The following is a 20,675-nucleotide window of genomic DNA, read 5'->3' as shown; positions in this document are numbered from 1 at the left end:
TATAGATATATTATCATAAAAGTTTTTAATTACTTCCTTTCAGATTATTAGATACACACTTACATTCATAATCTAATCAATATACAGATTTCACTATTAGACCAGTGCAGATAGCCTTTAAAATAAATAAAAAGTGAAAAAAATTACAGTAGGATGAAACCCATAAGAAAAGCAGGGGAATATGATCAAAATGATAGGAAAAATAAATTACGGTCGATCTGAGGTCGGGAAGGGGTAGGGGGGGAGTTTTAAGGGTAAAAAACGGTTTATCTCGATTTCCGGCAAAACTACAAGTCCTATCGAAGAAAGTTAAATGGCAAAGTTAGAGGTAATAAAAAGATCTAAAACTTTTGTATTCACACATTTTTCACATAACCTCAAAATTTATGTGAAAAATTCAAAAAACCAAGTTTTTGGTTTTTAATTTTTATCTTTTACAAAAATATTTTTTTTTTAACGAAATTTGGTGAAAACTTACCTTTCTATGTCCCAAATACGCTGTAATTTATTTGATTAAAAATATTTATTTGTTCACCTTATTTTGAATTAATATCGAAAAAACACCCTAATTTTCAATCGAAAATTCTGACGTCAAAATTTCAGCTTTTTTCAAAAAGTTGGTGTGCTTTCAGTTCGTTGAAATCTCTACTTTTCTATGGTAATCTGGCTATGTGAGTGTCCATGGGCGGCGGTGACACTTAACATCACTTCATCAGCATCACCTCGATGGCTGGATGGATCGATGGGTTTCACAAGGCACTTTCATTTGCGAGCAAGCGAACTGTGGAATCGACTCCCGGTGGGGGTCTTCCAAGAGAGATACGACCTCTAACTGTCAAAGTACTCCGACCTCAAAGGCCTACAACGCACCCACTAACAATGGGTGTCCGTGGGCTGCGATGCCCTTTTTGAGCGTCCCATAGACTCGTTTGCCTAGGGCCAGGGGGGCAAACGAGTTCTATAAAAAAAAATTGTTTAACTTACATGAATAATGATTTCAAATTTGTGCTTCACTGATTAGTTAAAAAGTTTCCTAAAAACAAAAGAAACGAGACTGACAGAAGTTTGACAAAAACAATGTTTCTGAATACGATTATCTAAACACGAACTTCGACCCTATAATAACATCTCCGAGTCGGTAGATTTTCTTTACAAGCGTTGAGCTTCAAGTTTTACTTTCCGGGTATAAAGCTCAACATAATACCTATGTAGTTGGAGATTCTATAACTAGCATTTTCATAATTAGCTATCGATTGCCGCGAAATTCGAAATTCAAGTGTTAATTTCAAATTCAGTCATTTGTTTTTAGATCGTTTTTGGCTTTCGTGAATTTGTTGCCGCCATGGATAAACAACTTTTACTTTAAAATTTGGACATTATTTTAAGTGGGAAAAAATTCAACATCCGATGCAATAAAAAACGCTTTCGCTGACTTCATCACCTCTTCCGGCAGCCTTCTACACTCTACAGTAAAGGGATAAACAAAATGCCATCGAAATGACAAAGATTTTAATGATAATTTGGGCCAGTACTGACATAAAAGAAATACCAAAACTTTTATACAAATCTCCAATTTCATTACCATTACCAACATAACCATCAAATTTGAATGTAGCTTTTGTTAATAAGCATACAAAATTAACTAACAAACCCAATTATCGAATAATCGAACGTTATCTATTGTTTTAATTGACAGGTATTGATTACGTGGAAATTTGAATGTAACAAGATAGTCTACAATTAAATGATCACGTCAATTACGCATACAATGGAGTGGGATGCTTATACAATATTGGTTTTCAGTGTGTGGTATTTTGTTTTCTTTTTAAACATGGCTATTAGACTGTGAGTGAATTTTTTTGTTCTACAAATATTTAGCTTGTTTGTATTTGTTGATATAGAATCACACCGAAATTTAATCAATAAATATTTAAAGCGAACAACCGCCCGATATGTTTGAGAATTTCTTGAGCGACCATTAAACAAATAATTGTTCATTTCAGTATTTTAAATATAAAATGTGGATAGAAAGGTTACCATGGTTACGATGTTCCCGTGGGAAAAAAAGGTTGAAATAGGGCCAACTTACTTCTCAATAACCACACTTATGTAAATCAAGATTATTGTAATAATTATGACAAATATTATGACATCTGAGGAAAATCTCACGAATTTGCATTATTCACATTCCCCATCACACCGTTATGTACACATTAGATTTAATACCTAAAGATCGCGACTTTGTGTGACTAAATTTTGTTTCAAGGTATTTAATTTTTAATGGCAAGGTGCCATTATAGCGTGGGCGAGTATTTAGATTGTCGACCATAAGTTTGACACCAATTATAAATAACTTATTATTTGACACTATATTTATATCACTTTATGAAAATTAATATGACATTTGCATGCCTATTTTTATATGGCCGATTGTGCGGATTTTTATAATTAATCGATCTAAGTGTATCTACCTATCTACTTTCTTTGCAAATAAACTATTTGTTATTATTATTAAAATGATGTTGTCTGTTTTATTTCAGAAAATAAATTAATTAAAAAAACAGATTGTTAAATGTAAAAAATATTCTAAAATATATGATAATTACGGTCATTATAAATTTACAATAAATAATTAAAATACTACACTTCCAAAATAGAGAAGAAAATCTAACTACAAACTTTAGTTGTTACGTAGTACCTATTTAAAAATACTCATTCACCTAATGCGGATTACCCCGCGGTACCCGAGAGATTCTTAACAATGCTTTTATTAATTGATCAGCCCTGAACATATCAAGCTCTGAATAAGTAGCGTTCATTCTATTGCATTCGCGAAAGTTGGTTTTTACAGACGGAATTTAGAAGATTCTGTTGATATCCAAAAACATACAGTAAACAATACATATATCTAGTTAGCGCTATCTCTGAGTTAAATATAAAACAAGAGACGTAAGCGTTGCGTTCGATTACGATTGGTCAAACTTAGCAATGACGTGACGCATCAAGTCGCGTCAATGCTGCTATGGATTAGTAATGTTGGTGACCAATCATAATGAAACGGAGCGGACAATCGTTTCTTTCGGACACCGGACCTATCATAGAATGACAGTTATGGAATAAAGAGTTGCGTCTGCGCACATACTTGTACAATAGCACCTACGTACATAAGTTTCAACAGAGTCACCGTGGCTGGGTCGGCCAGGAAAACATATATTAAGACTATATGTATCACTATCACCTCGACTCGTTCCACAACTGAGCGTTTCTTAAGGCAGTTTGTGCGGGCACCACCACTATGAATCTGCCCACCGAACCATTTCGACTTAGGGTCTTTCAAGAAAAGAGCCAACCGATTCTTAACAGCCCGGCCTTAAAACTCGAGCCTTTTGGAAATGTGAGTGTCTATGGTTGGTATCACTTTAGATTAGCCTCCTGTTACATTTTTTTTTAACTCGTATCAGAAAAGTCTCAGTTAAAGAAATATTGCAAATTTTGAAAAGGTCGCAAGAGTGCTTGATTATTTTATTAACTAAATGCCCAAGGTCCTTGGCACTTGACCGTCTAATTGAGTGCGATTATTTGAAATGCTTGTTGTATTCATTTTTATATTTTTAACATTCATTTATTACTAAATCTTGTAGGTGAAGGCGATATTAAGTAACTCGCTTCGTTTAGATTGTATGAAAGAATGTCCGAAGGGTTTATACTTAGATTTTTATTCCATAGTTATAATAAGGTTGAACTTTAAATAGTAGAAACAAAATCAGCATTGAATCGACACTTATAAATATAACATTTATGAGTACATCTTCTACCGCATTTACCATGGAGAGTGTTCAGAGTTGTTCGGACTAATACAGCTGAGTTTCATCATCAGACATCAAGTCACAATACAAAATACCATCCGTCACCTCCACGTCCATCGTTCCACAACTGAGCGGTTTTTTAAGAATTTTTACTCTTCTGTGCCACTTAGGGTCAAGAAAAGAGCGTACCATTTCTTAAATGGCCGAAAACGCATTTGCGAGCCTTCTGGCAATTTCAGAGTTCATGGGCGGTATCACTTAACATCAGAAGAGCCTATTACCCGTTTACCTCCTATTACATTTAAAAATAAAACAAATAACAGTATGGTTGGTGAAATTCCATTTACCTAAAATGGCGCATGGGTACTTTCTGCTGTAATCACATTTATATTTTGACTTTTCTTTTGGATTTTTCCAGGAATCTCACTAAATTTCTCTATTGGGTCTTGACGGCTCAGCTCGGGAAATCATTTTACTTGTCATTCATGAGCAATAAAAATAACTCTTTTTACGTCTGGGCCTCAGATTTCAGTATCTGTTCAGGGTCATTTGTCAATCTAATAGGCAAGAAGGTGATCAGCCTCCTGTGCCTGACACACGCCATCGACTTTTTGGGTGTAAAGCAAGCCTGTTTCCTCACGATGTTTTCCTTCACCTTTAAATGCGCACATAAAGAAAGTCCATTGCTGGCCATCCGGGTTTCGAACCTACGACCTCAGGGATGAGAGTCGCTCGCTGAAGCCTCTAGGCCAACACTGCTCTGCTCATTCATGAGCTACTTTCTGACCCAAAAATCGACAAAAGGTTGTAAAGGTGTAAAAAAGTGTAAGGATTTGACAGTTTCCTCACGATATCTTCTTCACTGAATGAGCGTTAATTGCGAACGTAGACAGAAAGATCCAGTTCTAACAGGATGTCTGACACTTATAAAAATAATATTTCATTTGGCTGTAGGCTAGAATGTGGCTGTATAGAAAAACCAACGACCTTTTAGACTTACCTGTATTATTTGTAACGTAATTTCAATAATATCTATTTTAACGATCTTTATGAGCGATGACAGTAATTAATGTGCGTCTGCGCACAGTTATATGCAATGCAATCTCATTAACATGTAATCTGAATTCCCATGTATGAATGGGCATATTTTTTAAACCTCCCGATTACATCTATTTGTAAGGCCGGAACTAGCTAAAAAGAGAAATTTCACTTGTGACTGGCAAAAATTGTTACAATGTCATTATGTAAATCAAATAACAAATTGTAAAATGCTTTTTAAATATTGTAACTTATATATTTATACTTCTTTTGGCGCGTTAGGTAAAAATGATGAGAGTAAATTTTTTGACTTGAAAACAGAGGTTTATATAGAAAAATCACAGAAAAAACTTAAAAAAATTTAATCAAAGCAAATCTAACAGTCTCTGGGGTAGCATAGCAAAATGTTCCATGTTGGTAGGTACTAAAAAGGTAGGCTAGGTAAAATCACAGGAGAAACGAAGTTCGCGGGTGCAGCTAGTATTTCTATAAAGAAATATTCATTAGAATTTACATTATCATGCAGCAGTGTTGGACTAGGCTTCAGCGTGTGACTCTCATCCCTAAGTCGTCGGAAATGTGCACCGTGAGGAAACCGGCTTGCCTTAGACCCAAAATGTCGACGGCGTGTGTCTTGCACAGGAGGATGATCATTTGCCTATAAGATTCACACATCACCTTGACACATCATGATAAAGATACAGAAATCTGAGGCCCAGATCTAAAAAGATTGTAACCCACTGTATTATTTATTTTTTACATAATCATAATTAAATGTACGTCAAAGAGCACTTTGTACTCGTAAAATCGTGAAACCATGACGTCAAGATTTGATCTCGTTCACACGCTTACATTTTGGCAATTTTAGCACATCATTGTTATCTAATACATTAAACTTGCACAATGCAATTGCTTGGCCGAGATGACGCATTCACTTTTCTGCATTCGAATGCCATTTTACGGAATATTATAACGCTTACTTTCAAATATTGCGTATTTGCTTTAAAAATACGAATGGCTTTGTCACGTGACACGTCGATATGAGATGCTTCACGCTTGGTCACGTGACCACGCGATACAAATTCGATCGAGCAGTTGGCAGCAAAGGATTAAAACAATCGACAATCAAAGGTTTTATTAATTATTTTGAAAAAGTTCTTAATATATATGTGATAAGTGAATTTAATTGATATGTGTATGGCGGGCTATCGAAAATATAATCAAAATGACAAAAGCCAACAATCTAGCGGTCTCGTCAGAGAAGTACTAAAGAACATTCCCTAAACTAATAGTCATTCAGTATTCAGAGACCAGTAGGCCTAGGTACTGTTGAATCGACAGAGTGGAGGAGTTCCTGCTGCAGTAGCATTCCAATTGGCAGGTGATTGCACAGGAAGGGCTGGAAGATTCTTATTTCGGAGGCAAGACACGGAGCCAAAACCAGCGGAGTAAGTAATACGCATTTAAGATAAAATTCTCCAAATATAAAGCAAAAAAATTGAAAATAAAGATTTATCAATACTGTATATAAAAAAAACTTAGTCATAAATCTAGATCCTTTTCAAGCCCCATGGGAACCCCACAATGCCCAACATTGTGGATATACAACTCATTCTTTGTAGTGTACCAATTAATTTCACCAGCAAAAACCAAACAGTTAACATAACATTAACAAGTTAATATTTTCGTTATCACGATTTAAACTTCAAACCTCCTAGTATCTAAGCTAGGACATGGTAACTAGACAGTTAAAAATTAACTTGCATTACCCAAAATACGAGTCATTTTGTGCTCCATTACGACTCAATTGAAGAACAATTGCTTTTGACATTGTCTAATTTACCTCCAATCGTTATCTGTACACACATAACTAAAAATGAAAAAGATTTTTTGCCGCGATTGTTGAAATATGCTAATTGTGCCTGCCCCCTGAGGGTCAAATACACGTCGAGGTGTTGAAAGTATTGTCATTGGTGAGTATTTAACACATTAATACTAATTTAAAAAACAGCTTTATCCGATTAAAATAGTATAAAGTCGTGCGTTTATTTTAGTGGTAATTTATTCTGGTGAAAACTACTATCTATACTAATATTATAAAGAGGAAAGGTTTGATTTTTTGTTTGCTTGAAATTAATAGGCTCCGAAAATACTGGACCGATTTCAAAAATTCTTTCACCGTTGGCAAGCTACAATATTCCCGAGTGACAAAGGCTATGTTTTATTAAAAAAAAATAGGGATGCTTGAAGGTGAATGAAAAAATGAAGGTGTCAAAAAATAAACAAAAAACTTCCTTCTATCGTGTGCGCCTCGAAAGCAGCGACAGCATGTCTCTATCTTTTATAGTTACGTCACAATAAGCGTCCTTTTATTAATTTTTTTTTATTAAAATACCACCGCTAGAAAATGCTCTTTATTCGTACCTAGGTATTGATCCTTATCAAAATAATTACTAACGTTTCACATAAGCTACAATTTTATGGCATAACCACCAAAAAAGCATGGTGGATTGATGTTCTCCTGCCTTTACTCTTGAATAGTTTACTACTATGTAATATAACAAAAATCTAAGCCACAGCAACGCTTGGCCGAATCTACTAGTAGAATATAAACTCGAATTTACAAAAATATAATAGTTTCATCATCGGTCGCCGATGCCAAAGAAATCCCATCCGTATATCGACGTCCATCATTCCACAACTGAGCGTTTTCTAAGGCACTTTTTGCCGCGCACCACCACTATGTGTCACCAGCTGCTGATGTACCATTCAACCTTGGATCCTACTAGATAAGAGCGTACTAATTATTTTAAGGGCAGCAACGTACTTGCGAGCCTTCTGGCAATTTGAGTGTCCATAACATAACATCAAATTTGACTACAGTGGACCCCCGATAATCCGGCATCCCCTGTAATCCGACACAGTCTAGTACCAATTATTTCCTAACGTAAAGTTATTGCATATTTTTTGTAAGTTCTATAGCATTAATGACGTTAATTTTATAATAAAACGTAAGCTCTCTATTGTGTTGTTTTTAATTTACTAAATTTGACATATATAATGAAGTGTGATTTGTACTTCAGAGTACTTAAATATAACATATAGAATCTTATCATTGGATTTGTCGGATTACAAGGTATTTATAAAAATATCCAGACTATAGGGGGCTTAATAATAATAATAATAATAATAAATCCTTTAAAATAAAATAAAAAATAAAATAAAAAATCTTTATTTTTCTCCACAATCTTACATTGATATTAACTAAATATTAAGAAACAGATATATTGTCGCAAGGAAACATTATAAGATTGTGAGAGACTGGTGACTGAACTAAGCAGGGCTTGTATCTCAGACCACCAGCCTCTCCCCACATGGTGTAAAAAGTAACCAGTAACAAGAGTAAATTATTAATAAGGACATTTTACAGATGTAACATGGAGAAAAGAGGTACCTAATTAAAATATGTAGGTGTGCAATCGCGCCGATATAACATCCGTGCTAATTATTATATATATTATTATATATATATATATATATTAGTACTTAGATAAATATATATATATTAGTACTTAGATAAATAGATAACAGTACATAAATAAGTATAAAAATAAATAGTAAATCAAAAATAAGCTATAAATTGTAAGTTAGACCATTGGTTGGATTAAGTTTTCAGTCTCATCATAGTTGAGACCTTGTATGTAGGCAGTGACCTTCTTTTTACAACTGAAGGATAAGAGTAAGTGAATATTCAGCTTGCGATTTAGTTTGTTGTAAATAAAAGGGCCGAGGTAACAGTAGAAGCGGTGGGAAAAGGCAGTGTAGAGAGAAGGAAGGTGAACAGGGGGTGGGCGGCGAGCAGATCGAGAGGAAGAAGGACTAGGTTTATGTTCGTGATGCTGTTTGAGGGCTGTGTTTAGGATGAACAGTTGACGTACAGTAAGTATCTGAGCTTCCTGATAGAGGGATGATAGATATATTTGATGATATATTTGCCATGATAGTGGTACAAAATAAAATAAAAGGCTTATATATATATATATAAAATTAGGCAGGATATATCTATAATCCGATGAATTCGATAGTCCGACACTGCCCTCCAGATTGTCGGGTTATCAGGAGTTCAATGTATAAAAAAAAACGTTCCAAATTGGCCAAATATCGTTTGACTATTAAAAATACCTACATCGATTCAAGTGCCTTGACAATTTCCCCGAATTTTCTAGTTTTATTTCTTCTTTTAGACAGATAGATCTTTAAATGGAAGACTTTTCACAAAACTACTTTTTTCAAAGGTTTTTAACAACACAACGCTTTGTTAGTGAATTTGTATTCACACAATAGAATTGGTGTATCGTTACGTTACGATAGTTTTATGTCTAAAGTTCTTATCTGCATGTGTAATGGGCTTTTTATACATTTCAAATCATTTATACAAGTTTTGAAACAAAAGCCATTTTCTAGGACGAGATTGCGGAACGTTGTGTAATAAACTGGCCGTTGTTAAAATAAAAGAATTAACTTAAAAATACCATTTGTTATTGTTGTTTTATAACATTTCCATTTAAGTATACTGGAATTTAAAAAAATAATTTATGCGCTCTGCGTAGTATGAGATTCCATAGAGATACTTTATTAACCTAAATTTGAAAAAATACATCTATCTAAGTAACATTCAATTGTTTTTTATTCGAATTTAACATAAAGATATAATGAAAACGTCAGTTGTTTTTTATTCCGTTTCTAACGTGGAATAAACGCTGTAGAAAGCTTGCAAGCGAACAGTGATTCTTTTAAAACACCAATACCTAATAAAACTTTTAAAAGTACAAGGCTCCCAGAAAGAAAAAATCCTTCACAAAGTTCGTAAAGGGCATATAGGTTGAAATACACTCTGATTGGACGTATGGTATTGAACCATGATTATTTGTCGATCGGCAAATAATTTGAGACTTAATCGATACGAAATATTTTGCGCCTGGAGGAAATTAATAGCAATATCATGTTATAAAGAATTGCCGCCATATTAAGAAGTTCGTAAATCATTTCAAATAGTAACACCGTAACGGGATTTCAATTTCCTGTAAAAACATGGTTTTCATAGATATCATTTAGGGTGAAAATTTAGCTTAATTTTCACTATTGCCTTATCACTATCACTTACTGTCGCAGGAACCATATCGGAAGGCTGTTCATCGGCTCAAGCGAAGAGGGCACGGTAGCGGGATGAAATTGTCGCAACACCCGTTTTATAACACGTTTAGTACAAGCCAGCAATAACACCATTGCCAACACACAAACGCCACCAAGAAGGGCCCATAGTATCTGTAACGGTTTATGTATGAAAACAAATGAAATTAGAGAAAACAATGATTAAAGATATACTTTATACCTACTCACATATGTAGTAATTGAAGCACGCTTTCCTATAGCTTGCAATGGATCTAGAAAGAACAAAATAGAAACAATTAGGTTTTCCTTCGTTGTAGATTATGATATCGAAAATTCAGCTGGTCTTTTCTTGAAGAAATGAGAGAGGGAGTAGAAAAACAGAATTGATTTTTGAGTCTGCGTTTAGTATGCAAAATAAATTATCTATTTAAATTAGTTTAGAACTGGAAACGATTTTTTTATAAACCAGGCAGGAGGCTCACCTGATGTTAAGTGATACCGCCGCCCATGGACACTCTCAATGCCAGAGGGCTCACATTGCCGGCCTTTTAATTATTGGTAGGCTCTTTTCTTGAAGTTCCCTAAGTCGATTTGGTTCGGAAGTACTTCAGTGGGCAGCTAGTTCCACATAGTGGTGGTGCGCGGCAAAAACTGCCTTAAAAAGCACTCAGTTGTATAACGACGGAGGTCGAAATTATACGTATGGTACTTTGTATTCTGCCTAGACGTCTGATGATGAAACTCAGCTGCATGTATCCGAACAACTTCTCTGAACACTCTCCATGGTAAATGCGGTAGAAGATGCAGAGAGACCCCACGTCCCTACGCAACGCCAAGGGATCAAGCCGCTCGGAAAGTAACTGGTCGTCGTCGATTCGATTTCATTATATATGTATATCGATAACCTATCAATTGAGATATACTTACCATACGCTGTATCATTCCCTGCTGGTCCTACACACCCTCGTTCATCCACAAGGCTCACTCGTGCAATCATTTTTACGTCCAGAACCAATTTCCGCGTTTGCTTATCGCTACGCCCGACGTTCCGCTCGTTTATGGGCAGGACCATCCACAAGGGTCCTTCAGGAACGGCTACAAAGCCCGATGCCTCTTTACTTCTTGTTACTGTGTTTGAGAACCACGGCGATGGATGGGCGTCGGAAATCATCTGCTTACCTAAGCTGATAAAATGTTTCGTATTTATTAGCGCGTCTTGGTTTAGGATAGTTTTGTTTATAAATATCACATTGGTAATTAAATATGAAGATATCTGTGTGTAATGTTTAATGTATTTTTATTTACATGAGAAACTTAATATGTATTTACGAACGAGATACACGTCGCCATCAGCCGTCCTAATTTTAGTCTACTAGGCTCATTCTGATAAGAATCTTTAATATCCTTAATAATTGGCTAAACGCGCTAATATTACAAATTTTAGACGGTAATTGATTAAATAATTGCACACCACATACTTAATAGATTTCTTCAAATAATTTGCTGGCTTCGGCAAGATAAGCAAACTCGACGAGTTTTGCGTGAAGTGGTGTTTGATTTTTTTTAATGATAAGCTACTATGGAGAGAGTTATTTAATTTCTTTTATTACAGGTTTAAATTCATAATTTTGGTAAGTGTATAATAAATAATAATAACAAAAAATATCGTGATTCTATATAAAAAAATAACTGTAAAAATTAACTTTAGTACAATAAGTACGAATCACAATTTTTTTTGGTTCTTGCTTATGTTATATTATATTATAAAATTAGATTTATATAGGCTATGTGATACAGAAAAAAATCATATAAATATCTATCATTATTCGATAGTTATATGTACACTATATAGTTCTCTCCGTGTCGCATATACTATAGAATCGAATATTGCTAACCTCACATAATAAAACTCCTTTCTCAATTTAGGTGGAAGGCGTAAAGGTTCTTGTGGAGCTGGTAGAGACCAAGACACATTGACAAACAGGTCTCCCATTTTAGAGAAAAGCTCTGCATCAACTTCAGGTCTTGGAAGCCGTGGTGCGTGTGCGCATGAGCATACACCCAGTATACATTCTGTGGACATATGTGAGTTGTATAGTCAGTTTTTTGTACTTTATAAAAAAAATATTAAATAATTTAATTTTGAGCAGTGTTGGCCAAGTGGCTTCAGCGTGCGACTCTCACTCCTGAGGTCGTAGGTTCGATCCCCGGCTGTGCACCAGTGGACTTTCTATGTGCGCATTTAACATTAACACTCGAACGGCTAAGGAAAACATCGTGAGGAAACCGGCTTGCCTTAGACCCAAAAAGTCGACGGCGTGCGTCAGGCACAGGAGGCTGATCACTTACTTGAGAATTAGATTAACAAATGATCATGAAACAGATACAGAAATCTGAGGCCCAGACCTAAAAAGATTGTAGCGCCACTATTTTTTTTTAAATTTTGGACACCATTAAAGCATCTAAAGTAGTATAAAAACGTTAGAATGAAGTTTCCCAGAAAAAGAGAGATTGTTGTCCAGGGAAATGTCAAATATCTTTCTAGGTGCGTAATATACACTAATTTGTATGATAATAAATAGACATAGACAACATATTTTATTACTAACAAAAAAACACACACATAAACACACAAAATAATAATAATCAAAGAAAAAATAAAATAACAAACATAATGAGATATAAAAAAATCCCTTTTCCCATTCGGTTTGTTTCAAGTGTGTAATGCGTGTGTGCTGTGGTTATAATTGGCCCTGACTCAGCAATATGCTGAGGAGCAGACTGTTCCACAGCGCTGGTCATTCTGTGAGACCACAGCAGCTAGTTTGCGCCCCAGTCACATTAAAAGAAAGAAAAGGATTGTAATAATACTTAGTAAAAGTTAGCAAAGTAAGTAATGAAGTTTAAGTAAAATACAATTTTATCGATTAACCAATTAGCTTTAATTGTCTGGCACTCCCTAACCCATAGCCTTGACGTCAACCAACGTCATCCAATTGCGATGTAGTTCTTTCCATTGCCGCAAATCATGTCCGTACGAAAACTCAATATTAAATCGTTAGTAGAACTTAGCTCGGTGTAAAATTTTCAATAATTTTGCGTAAAAACTGTACAAAGATGTTTATTGTAGCTACCGTAAAGGCGGCCATAAAATAGTAGTTGCGGTTTTATGGTAGAAAAATACCTCTAAAACAAATGTGTTTATCTTGGTAGAGACCCAAAAAAAGTTTCATTGATGATATTCAAACAACCAGTGGCACAGAATTTCTAATTTCTGGCTCTCATATTATATTAGTAGCTTTAAAGTATATTTCATCTTAAACTTATCAAATTTACCCCCGCACACATCACTGCACTATCACAAACACCAACCTTCTCTATTACCGCTAGCTTGCTATTAGGTCGTCCCCAAACTTCCCTTCCCTTACCAGAGATACAGCTCGCATCGAGCCGTAAAAACAGTAAAATTATTGTATTGGGCCTGGAGTTTGGGGTCGAAATCTTTGCATGACACATTTACTATTATCTGCCAATTATTAAGTGTATTATTGGTTTCATCATTGGACACGGAGTTACGTGGTACGGTCACTGAACCTACTATACTACATTAGACATCAAAGGTTGTATATCTATAATTTTTTGCCATTTCAAATAAAAGCAATGTATCTTTCATCTAAATGTATGTTTATCTATAGATCTTAGAGTTTATATGCATTCCTTAGACGCATCACGAGAGAGCAATAAATTTTATTCGCGGATGCGCAAAACACGTCTGTTTTAGAAATGAAAGAGGTGTTTTAAAATAATACTTGTAATTATTTAAACCAAAAAATCTGTTTGCCATGTTTGCAATCGGGATGCCATGACTCATGTTCTTGGACGTCATTTGATAGATTGTTTTAATATAAGATTTAATTTAGATTTAATATTAACTATTCACATTAATATGTTCGCCACGAGTGTGGTGACAGCAAGGAAAGCTTTGACACAAAATTATTTCGATCATGATGAATATTGTGCATTTATAACCTTTCATTGTCAACTAATTTAAATTCTGATTCTTATTTTATAAAAACAATCTATATGTGAAGATTTTTTATTGGCCCACAATGTTATATATACATCTATTTCTGTATTGTACTGAAAATCTTCTGAATAAATAAATAAATATAATATCACGCCTTTTTCCTGAAGGGGTAGCTAGACACCACGGATCTCCACTTGCCACGGTCTTGACATACCACTCTCGTTACCACTTTTATGACATATCCTCTATGCTCGTTGGTTATTGGTAGTTAACTTGTCCCTTCTCTAGTACCTCCTGAATTTGGTATATATGACAAGGACTTCCCAACCCGATTTCCTTACTACTAGCGATATATGAATTTTGTCACAACCCTATTGTCATGAATAAAGTTTCTATTTTTATTATTATTATCAATTCCTTGAGTATTTTCTTTCTATTTAAGCAAGTCGAAGATTCTTCTATGCCTGAAACTTTTTATATATATTTTATATTTCTTTCTTCTTTGATTAACGGCTCATTGGTCTAGTGGTTAGTTACCTCTGACTGCGAATCCATGGGTCCCGGGTTCGATCCCCGGCTGAGACGAACATCGATGTGATGGGCATTTGGTCTTGGGTGTTTAAAATATGTATTTAAATATTTATCTATCTATAATATGTATGTATATCCGTTGCCTAGTACCCATTACACAAGCTTCACCAGCTTAACATGGAACTAGGTCAATTGGTGTGAATTGTCCAATAAAAAAAAATAAAAAAAAATTCTTTCGGGTCTATGGCATGCCAGTTTCCTAACGATACCTTCACCTGTTGATTGAGTAGCACAGCCGGAGTTAGAACGCACGAATCGGACGCTTACCTACTAACACTACTATCACTAAATTTAAACAGTACATACCATCTAACTGCACGTTAACATTGGCAGATGTGTGGCCGTCCCATGGATGCGCGATGAGCTTCACACGGTATGAACAGCCAGGACGGACTGCGCAGCCACCTGCTATGGGACTTGGCTCTGATGGGACCAAGGCCCATAAGGCATCCTGAGTGAGAGTGATAATTGTAAGAAAAATCGAATAAAAATTAAACTCTCTTAATTATTTCTCGCTTTTTTTAAACATGGCAGTAAACTTATATATATAAGAATAGACATTGTATTCGTTTTTACAACAAACTCCCAAGCGAAATTAGAGAATGATCACTGAAACAATTCAAAGCTCTCCTTAAACGTAAATTAATCAATAAAGCTTTTTATAAATTTGACGAATATTTAAATGATCCCAATCCTTGGGATTGATTTGCTCCAGTTCAAACGATTTGTATGACTCAAAACTTGATGATTCAAAAGAGTGGCGGAGTGTTCATTGCCAGTTCTTCTCTTCCGTTCTACGCCCTTGACTTGCGACCTGGTAGTGTATGCAAAATTAGAAGCATTTCATAGATATTTTTTTTGACGTCCATAAGTGTACATTGTGTTGTTACCTATATGAATAAATGATTTAGACTATTGACTTGAATACCCTGAGTCGAATTTGTAATAAGTGTCTTCCGTAATCTCTTGACACCTTGAAAATCTAATATAGAAATGCATAGACTTGTCTAGTACTGGTATCTTACCCCGGGAATATTGTACTCGTAGCAAAGTGTTGATCGACAATCTACTGTGTTTCTGATACTGTCGACTTCCAACGAATAACTGCTCACTCGGGGACCTGAAATAAGGGAATTTTAGATTTCTGGACATTGTAAAATAACTTTTTTCTTAACTAGAACTAAATGTATGTATCTTTAGCATTCCGAATATCGATTCAATAGTTTTGTGTACACAAACACATAAGCTTTTATACTAATGGATAATAATTCATCAGATTTTTTTTTTTAAGAATTATTGTATAAATTATTTATTTTTTTAGTTAGTTGTTTGTTTACACAAACATAATATAAGCATTCTATTAATGGATTCATCAGATTATTGTAAATTTTTTTTAGTTAGTAATTTATTACAGATACCGGCAAACTTCTTGAGCATTAAACAAGGAAGTGGGGGAAGTTTGCGCATCTGGGTCACAAACGTCAACTGATTTACCAATCACGCGGTCGACACGTCACTCTCCCGCCGCCCCCCCTCCCAGTGATACCTAAAAATCGCTTCTGCGCAGACAAGGACATTTGTTCAAGATGTTTGCCGGTATCTGTATGCTTACCTCGCTCAACGAATAAGTACCGCAATACAGCAAGGAAATGCTTCCAGCGTTAAAAATACACTGCCACAGGGACAAAACTTTTAAAATTTGTTTCAATTTTCTATTTATAAAATTTTAATTAGGTATTATTATTTTTATTTCCTGTAAGCCGGAACTCCTTTGAATGGCGTCACTCGGAAAAAGCTCTATGAGTGTCATCTTCTGATGTTAGAGCCTATTTGTATCTAATAAAATCGACATGCCAGGCAGAACATTATCTGCTTTTGCAGTTAACGCTATAATTACTCACTAAGTACAAACAATTACCCATAGGCGGGTCCCAGGTAACATTTAACATGACCTCATGGTCGGAGTTCTCCAACGGCAGGGGATAAACGGCCAGTCCTCGGGGCAATGCGGCATGACTGACAGGATACATATCTGGTGGTGTTGTATTCAATTCCTGCAATAGTAAAACAGGACTTATTCAAAACATTATCTTGCACCACCGTCTGTACCCAATCATAAAAGTCCGGCAACGCACTCGCGAGCTGACAGAACATCAGGTGAGAGTGAATTTTCTTTAAAAAAAAATGAGATTTAAATTTAAACTAGTTATTTCGTAAATTTATAGCAGTGTATGCCTAGTGGATTCAGCGGGCGAATCTCATCCCTGAGGTCGTAGGTTCGATCCCCAGCTGTACACATCTGTTTTTGTGCGCATTTTAACTTTCGCTCAAACGGTGACGGAAAACATCGTGAGGAAACCTGATTGCCTTAAACCCAAAAAGTCGACAGTGTGTATCAGTTACAGGAGGCTGATCACCTACTTCTCTATTAAGAGAAATAAATGATCATGAAACAGATAAAGAAATCTGAGGCCCAGACCTCAAACGGTTGTATGGACGATTGTATGGTATCTTATAAATTTATTGATATAGGCAAACGTAACTTCAAATATATAGATAAGATTTTTTATAACTAAAATTAGCTTGTCTCAAATCGATTTTATTATACACGAGCTAACAACTTTTCCCCCAGGCATTTTCCACTGTCATATGTGTGGACATGACAGCGAATCATTTTCCAATTAATTTAACAACGTCTTTCAGAAAAAGGTCATAAAGCCAGACAAAGGTCAATAAGGCTAAAATAATGTGGCTTTTTAGATGGGTGTAAAATGATATTGTGAAATTCAGTAAATTAAACTTTGGATAATGTTGGTAATGGTATAACGATTCTACAAATACTCAAAAATTGTCGGTAACACAACGTTTTTCATATAATGGGTAATCGTACCAGTGGCGTGCAAGGTTTTAGAAATCAATTGAAGAAAAGTTTTTTTTTTTTGAATTGCTGCATCACGTGGTCACAAGGCACGTACTACCCAAGCCTAACTTGAAACCAACGTTCCGGACTTTATACGAGTTGAAGACTGGCCGTCATCTAGCCCAGACCTCAATCCTTTAGACTTCAAACTTGCAGCAAGAAGTGGCGAATTTTCCCGTGGAAACAGTGCGTAAATTCATAGATTCGTTTCCAAACTGATTAAAACCCTATATAACAGCCAAAGCTGGCCATTTCGAATAGAATTTTTTTTAATTTTTGCTGAGACTTTAATAAATGTGTAGGTATATAATTCTAATAATATTACAGTATTTAATTTTTTTTTAAATGCATTTTATCTGTAATATAACTTATGGCTGGACTAGATAATCTACTCTGCAGAGGACAACAAAACTCCCGCCATACGAACACGTGATATTAAATACGAAACGATAAAGAGTCACGAAAGAATTTGAATGAAAATTTGGCCAACGTGGGTGTATGGGGATCTTTACGGAAGCACGAAAATACATTCCATTTGTTAATGAACTCGATATTGGCCTCCAACCGCGTGTTGTATTTACGCTTTATCATAATAATTAATCTGCAAGAATGTTTTGCTCTTATTATCTCTGATACTCGAGTTATGTAACCTAATGTTTAATGTTTAAAGAACTTTATTTCTCATTACAAAAAATATTTTTTTATTTACATGAGAAATTTAATATTAAGTATATATACGAACGAGATACACGTCGCCATCAGCTAACCTAACCTAACATTAGTTAAGTTAAAATATATGAATATGTTTTAGTAGATAGTTAGAGGCGTAAACAAAATGTGAACAATCTTCGCACACTTGAAGCTAAAATGAGCCCTTTAGTTTTTACCACACTTATAAATTGTATTTTAACATTCTGGTTTCCGATAATGTCCAATAACATGTGTTATTTAGATTTAAAAAAAAATGCAAAAATATACTTATTAAACCTTAGATAAGCCAAGTTTCTTTTTGTTGGCGTCGCAACCCCTCCACCCCTAATATTGTGTTAGTTATAAGCTCATATTTAAAACCGAAGAATTTTTTTGAACATACAAAACACCGCCACCGAACTTAATTCTCGTTAATACAAATAAAATTAACATTTCTCGTAACGCCCCCAAAAGAAAAAATTGTGCCCAATACAATTTCTTTTCTCAATTTGACATTTTTAATAAATGAAAAATTATTATTTATTAAGAAAATAGTCACACATTCCCTTTCACAAACACGCACACACACATAAACACATACGAAACGCACAGACACACCAATATTTGGAATAATTATATTTTAGGCTGTGCATAGTAATTCTTTGTTAATTATAATACATTTGGTATTATAATTTTTAAAAAGCTGTTCGCTTATGTTAACTATAACCTTTCTTATAACGAAATTCGTTTATATTACAATTAAATGTTTCTTTTGAATGTGGACAAAATTAAAACACTTAAGTGAAAACAATAGTTATTTAAACTCTACTTAACACATTAAGTATGAAGCCTAACTTTAGGGATTTGAAACTCGTTTATTTGAAAAAAAATCGGTTCCTTAAAAATACTCGATAAATTGAATAAAAATCAATATTAGTTGCTCCCCTCCGTAATTTGATGTTGAAGGATAGTATCGTGCTCGCCAACATGCTAAATAATAATAATTATTATATTAGATTTAGATCTAAGCGAGCAGTGTTGGCCTAGTGGCTTCAGTGTGTGACTTTTATCCCTGAGGTCATACGTTCGATCCCCGGCTATGCCAATGAACTTTATTTCTATGAGCGCATTTAACATTCGCTCAAACGGTGAAGGAAAACACCGTAATGAAACCGACTTGCCTTAGACCCAAAAAGTCGACGGCGTGTGTCAGGCACAGGAGGCTGAACACCAACTTTCCTATTAGATTGACTATTATTCATGACACAGTGCCACTGATTTATAGAACTTATATAAATTGTTTTAGCTAGTTTCGTTTATATGTACTAAGTTAGCTGTGGAATAACAAATTGTCTTCTGGCTCTTCAGATAAATAAGTTAATTACAAACATGCGTTATTGATGAGTAATAATTCTTCATGAGTGCATGTAGGCGTTAAGCAGTGAAGTCTATATTTAACTCTCACAAACATCCAGTGTTTAATTTATTAAAATTGACGATGAATCTTTACATAGTATCACTTCATGATTTGCGTAAGATTTTTTTAAACATAAAATTACCCGGATTCAATTTAACTTCACACATAGCCGGCATAATACTTATCATATAATTAAAAACCCGAGTAAATCCAATTATTACAATAGTAGAATATAAAGCTTAGATTTATTATTTACATTTTCGGTAGACATCCCTACTCATCGTCAAAGAAGACAGAGGGTGTAAGCCGAGAGAAAAAGCAAGCGTAAAAAACTCTCGGTACTCTTTTGAAAAGCATCATACAAAATGACTATGGCGAACAACACTTATTTTAAAACAAATATCGCAAATTAATTAGAAGTAGCCTGTTAAGCACTAGTCCCAGGCCCTTTTATCAACTAGATAATCGTTAACTTTATAGTAAGCCTTTTTACACAGCTTTTCTTTAATACATTTCTTAAATTTATTAAAAGGCAGAGATAAAAGAGCCTCTGGGATTTTATTAAAGAAAAGTATCCCTCGCCCCAAAGAAGAATTACTAACTTTAGATAGTCAAGTACGGGGAATACTGTAAACGTTGAAAATAAAATAAAATAAGCAATTATTCTTCGCATTTTCAGGGTCTTAGCTTTGAAGATATTTTTCAGTTCCATTTTCCGCAGGATATTTACACGGTTTTACGAACCGTGTTCGGTTTATCCTTAAGGCTTTAATTTACAAATTCTTTGTACATCATATTTCTGATTACTTTGGAGATTCTGACAGTTTTATTGGTTTAAAAGCTCCTACTTATTTCCAGTATACTCGTGTTACTCAACCTAACCTAACTTTAAAAGTGTTTTAAAATTTTAGACCCAAACAAAAGCAACAACATTTGTATTATTTATAATAATAATTTATTAGCAAGAATATGGTACAAAATAATATGGTGGTACAATCTAAACTTTGCATGTTT

At 34.7% G+C, this 20,675-nt stretch overlaps 1 protein-coding gene across 1 annotated transcript in view; it reads right to left on the bottom strand.

Annotated features, from left to right (window-relative positions):
* Positions 1-20,675, bottom strand: part of LOC125053839 (fibroblast growth factor receptor 3-like) — an 86,211-nt gene that overhangs the window by 52,183 nt on the left and 13,353 nt on the right. The window contains exons 2-8 of the mRNA XM_047655429.1: positions 16,553-16,688; positions 15,660-15,754; positions 14,941-15,085; positions 11,912-12,089; positions 10,944-11,200; positions 10,245-10,288; positions 10,009-10,169 (exon numbers count right to left, since the gene is read on the bottom strand). Coding sequence (XP_047511385.1) covers positions 10,009-10,169; positions 10,245-10,288; positions 10,944-11,200; positions 11,912-12,089; positions 14,941-15,085; positions 15,660-15,754; positions 16,553-16,688 — 1,016 coding nt within the window. The remainder of the gene's footprint in view (positions 1-10,008; positions 10,170-10,244; positions 10,289-10,943; positions 11,201-11,911; positions 12,090-14,940; positions 15,086-15,659; positions 15,755-16,552; positions 16,689-20,675) is intronic.

Source organism: Pieris napi, chromosome 11 (genome assembly GCF_905475465.1).
Source record: "Pieris napi chromosome 11, ilPieNapi1.2, whole genome shotgun sequence".
NCBI lineage: Eukaryota > Metazoa > Arthropoda > Insecta > Lepidoptera > Pieridae > Pieris > Pieris napi.
The sequence above is the reverse complement of the archived record's forward strand: the minus strand, read 5'-3'. Positions and strand labels throughout refer to the sequence as shown.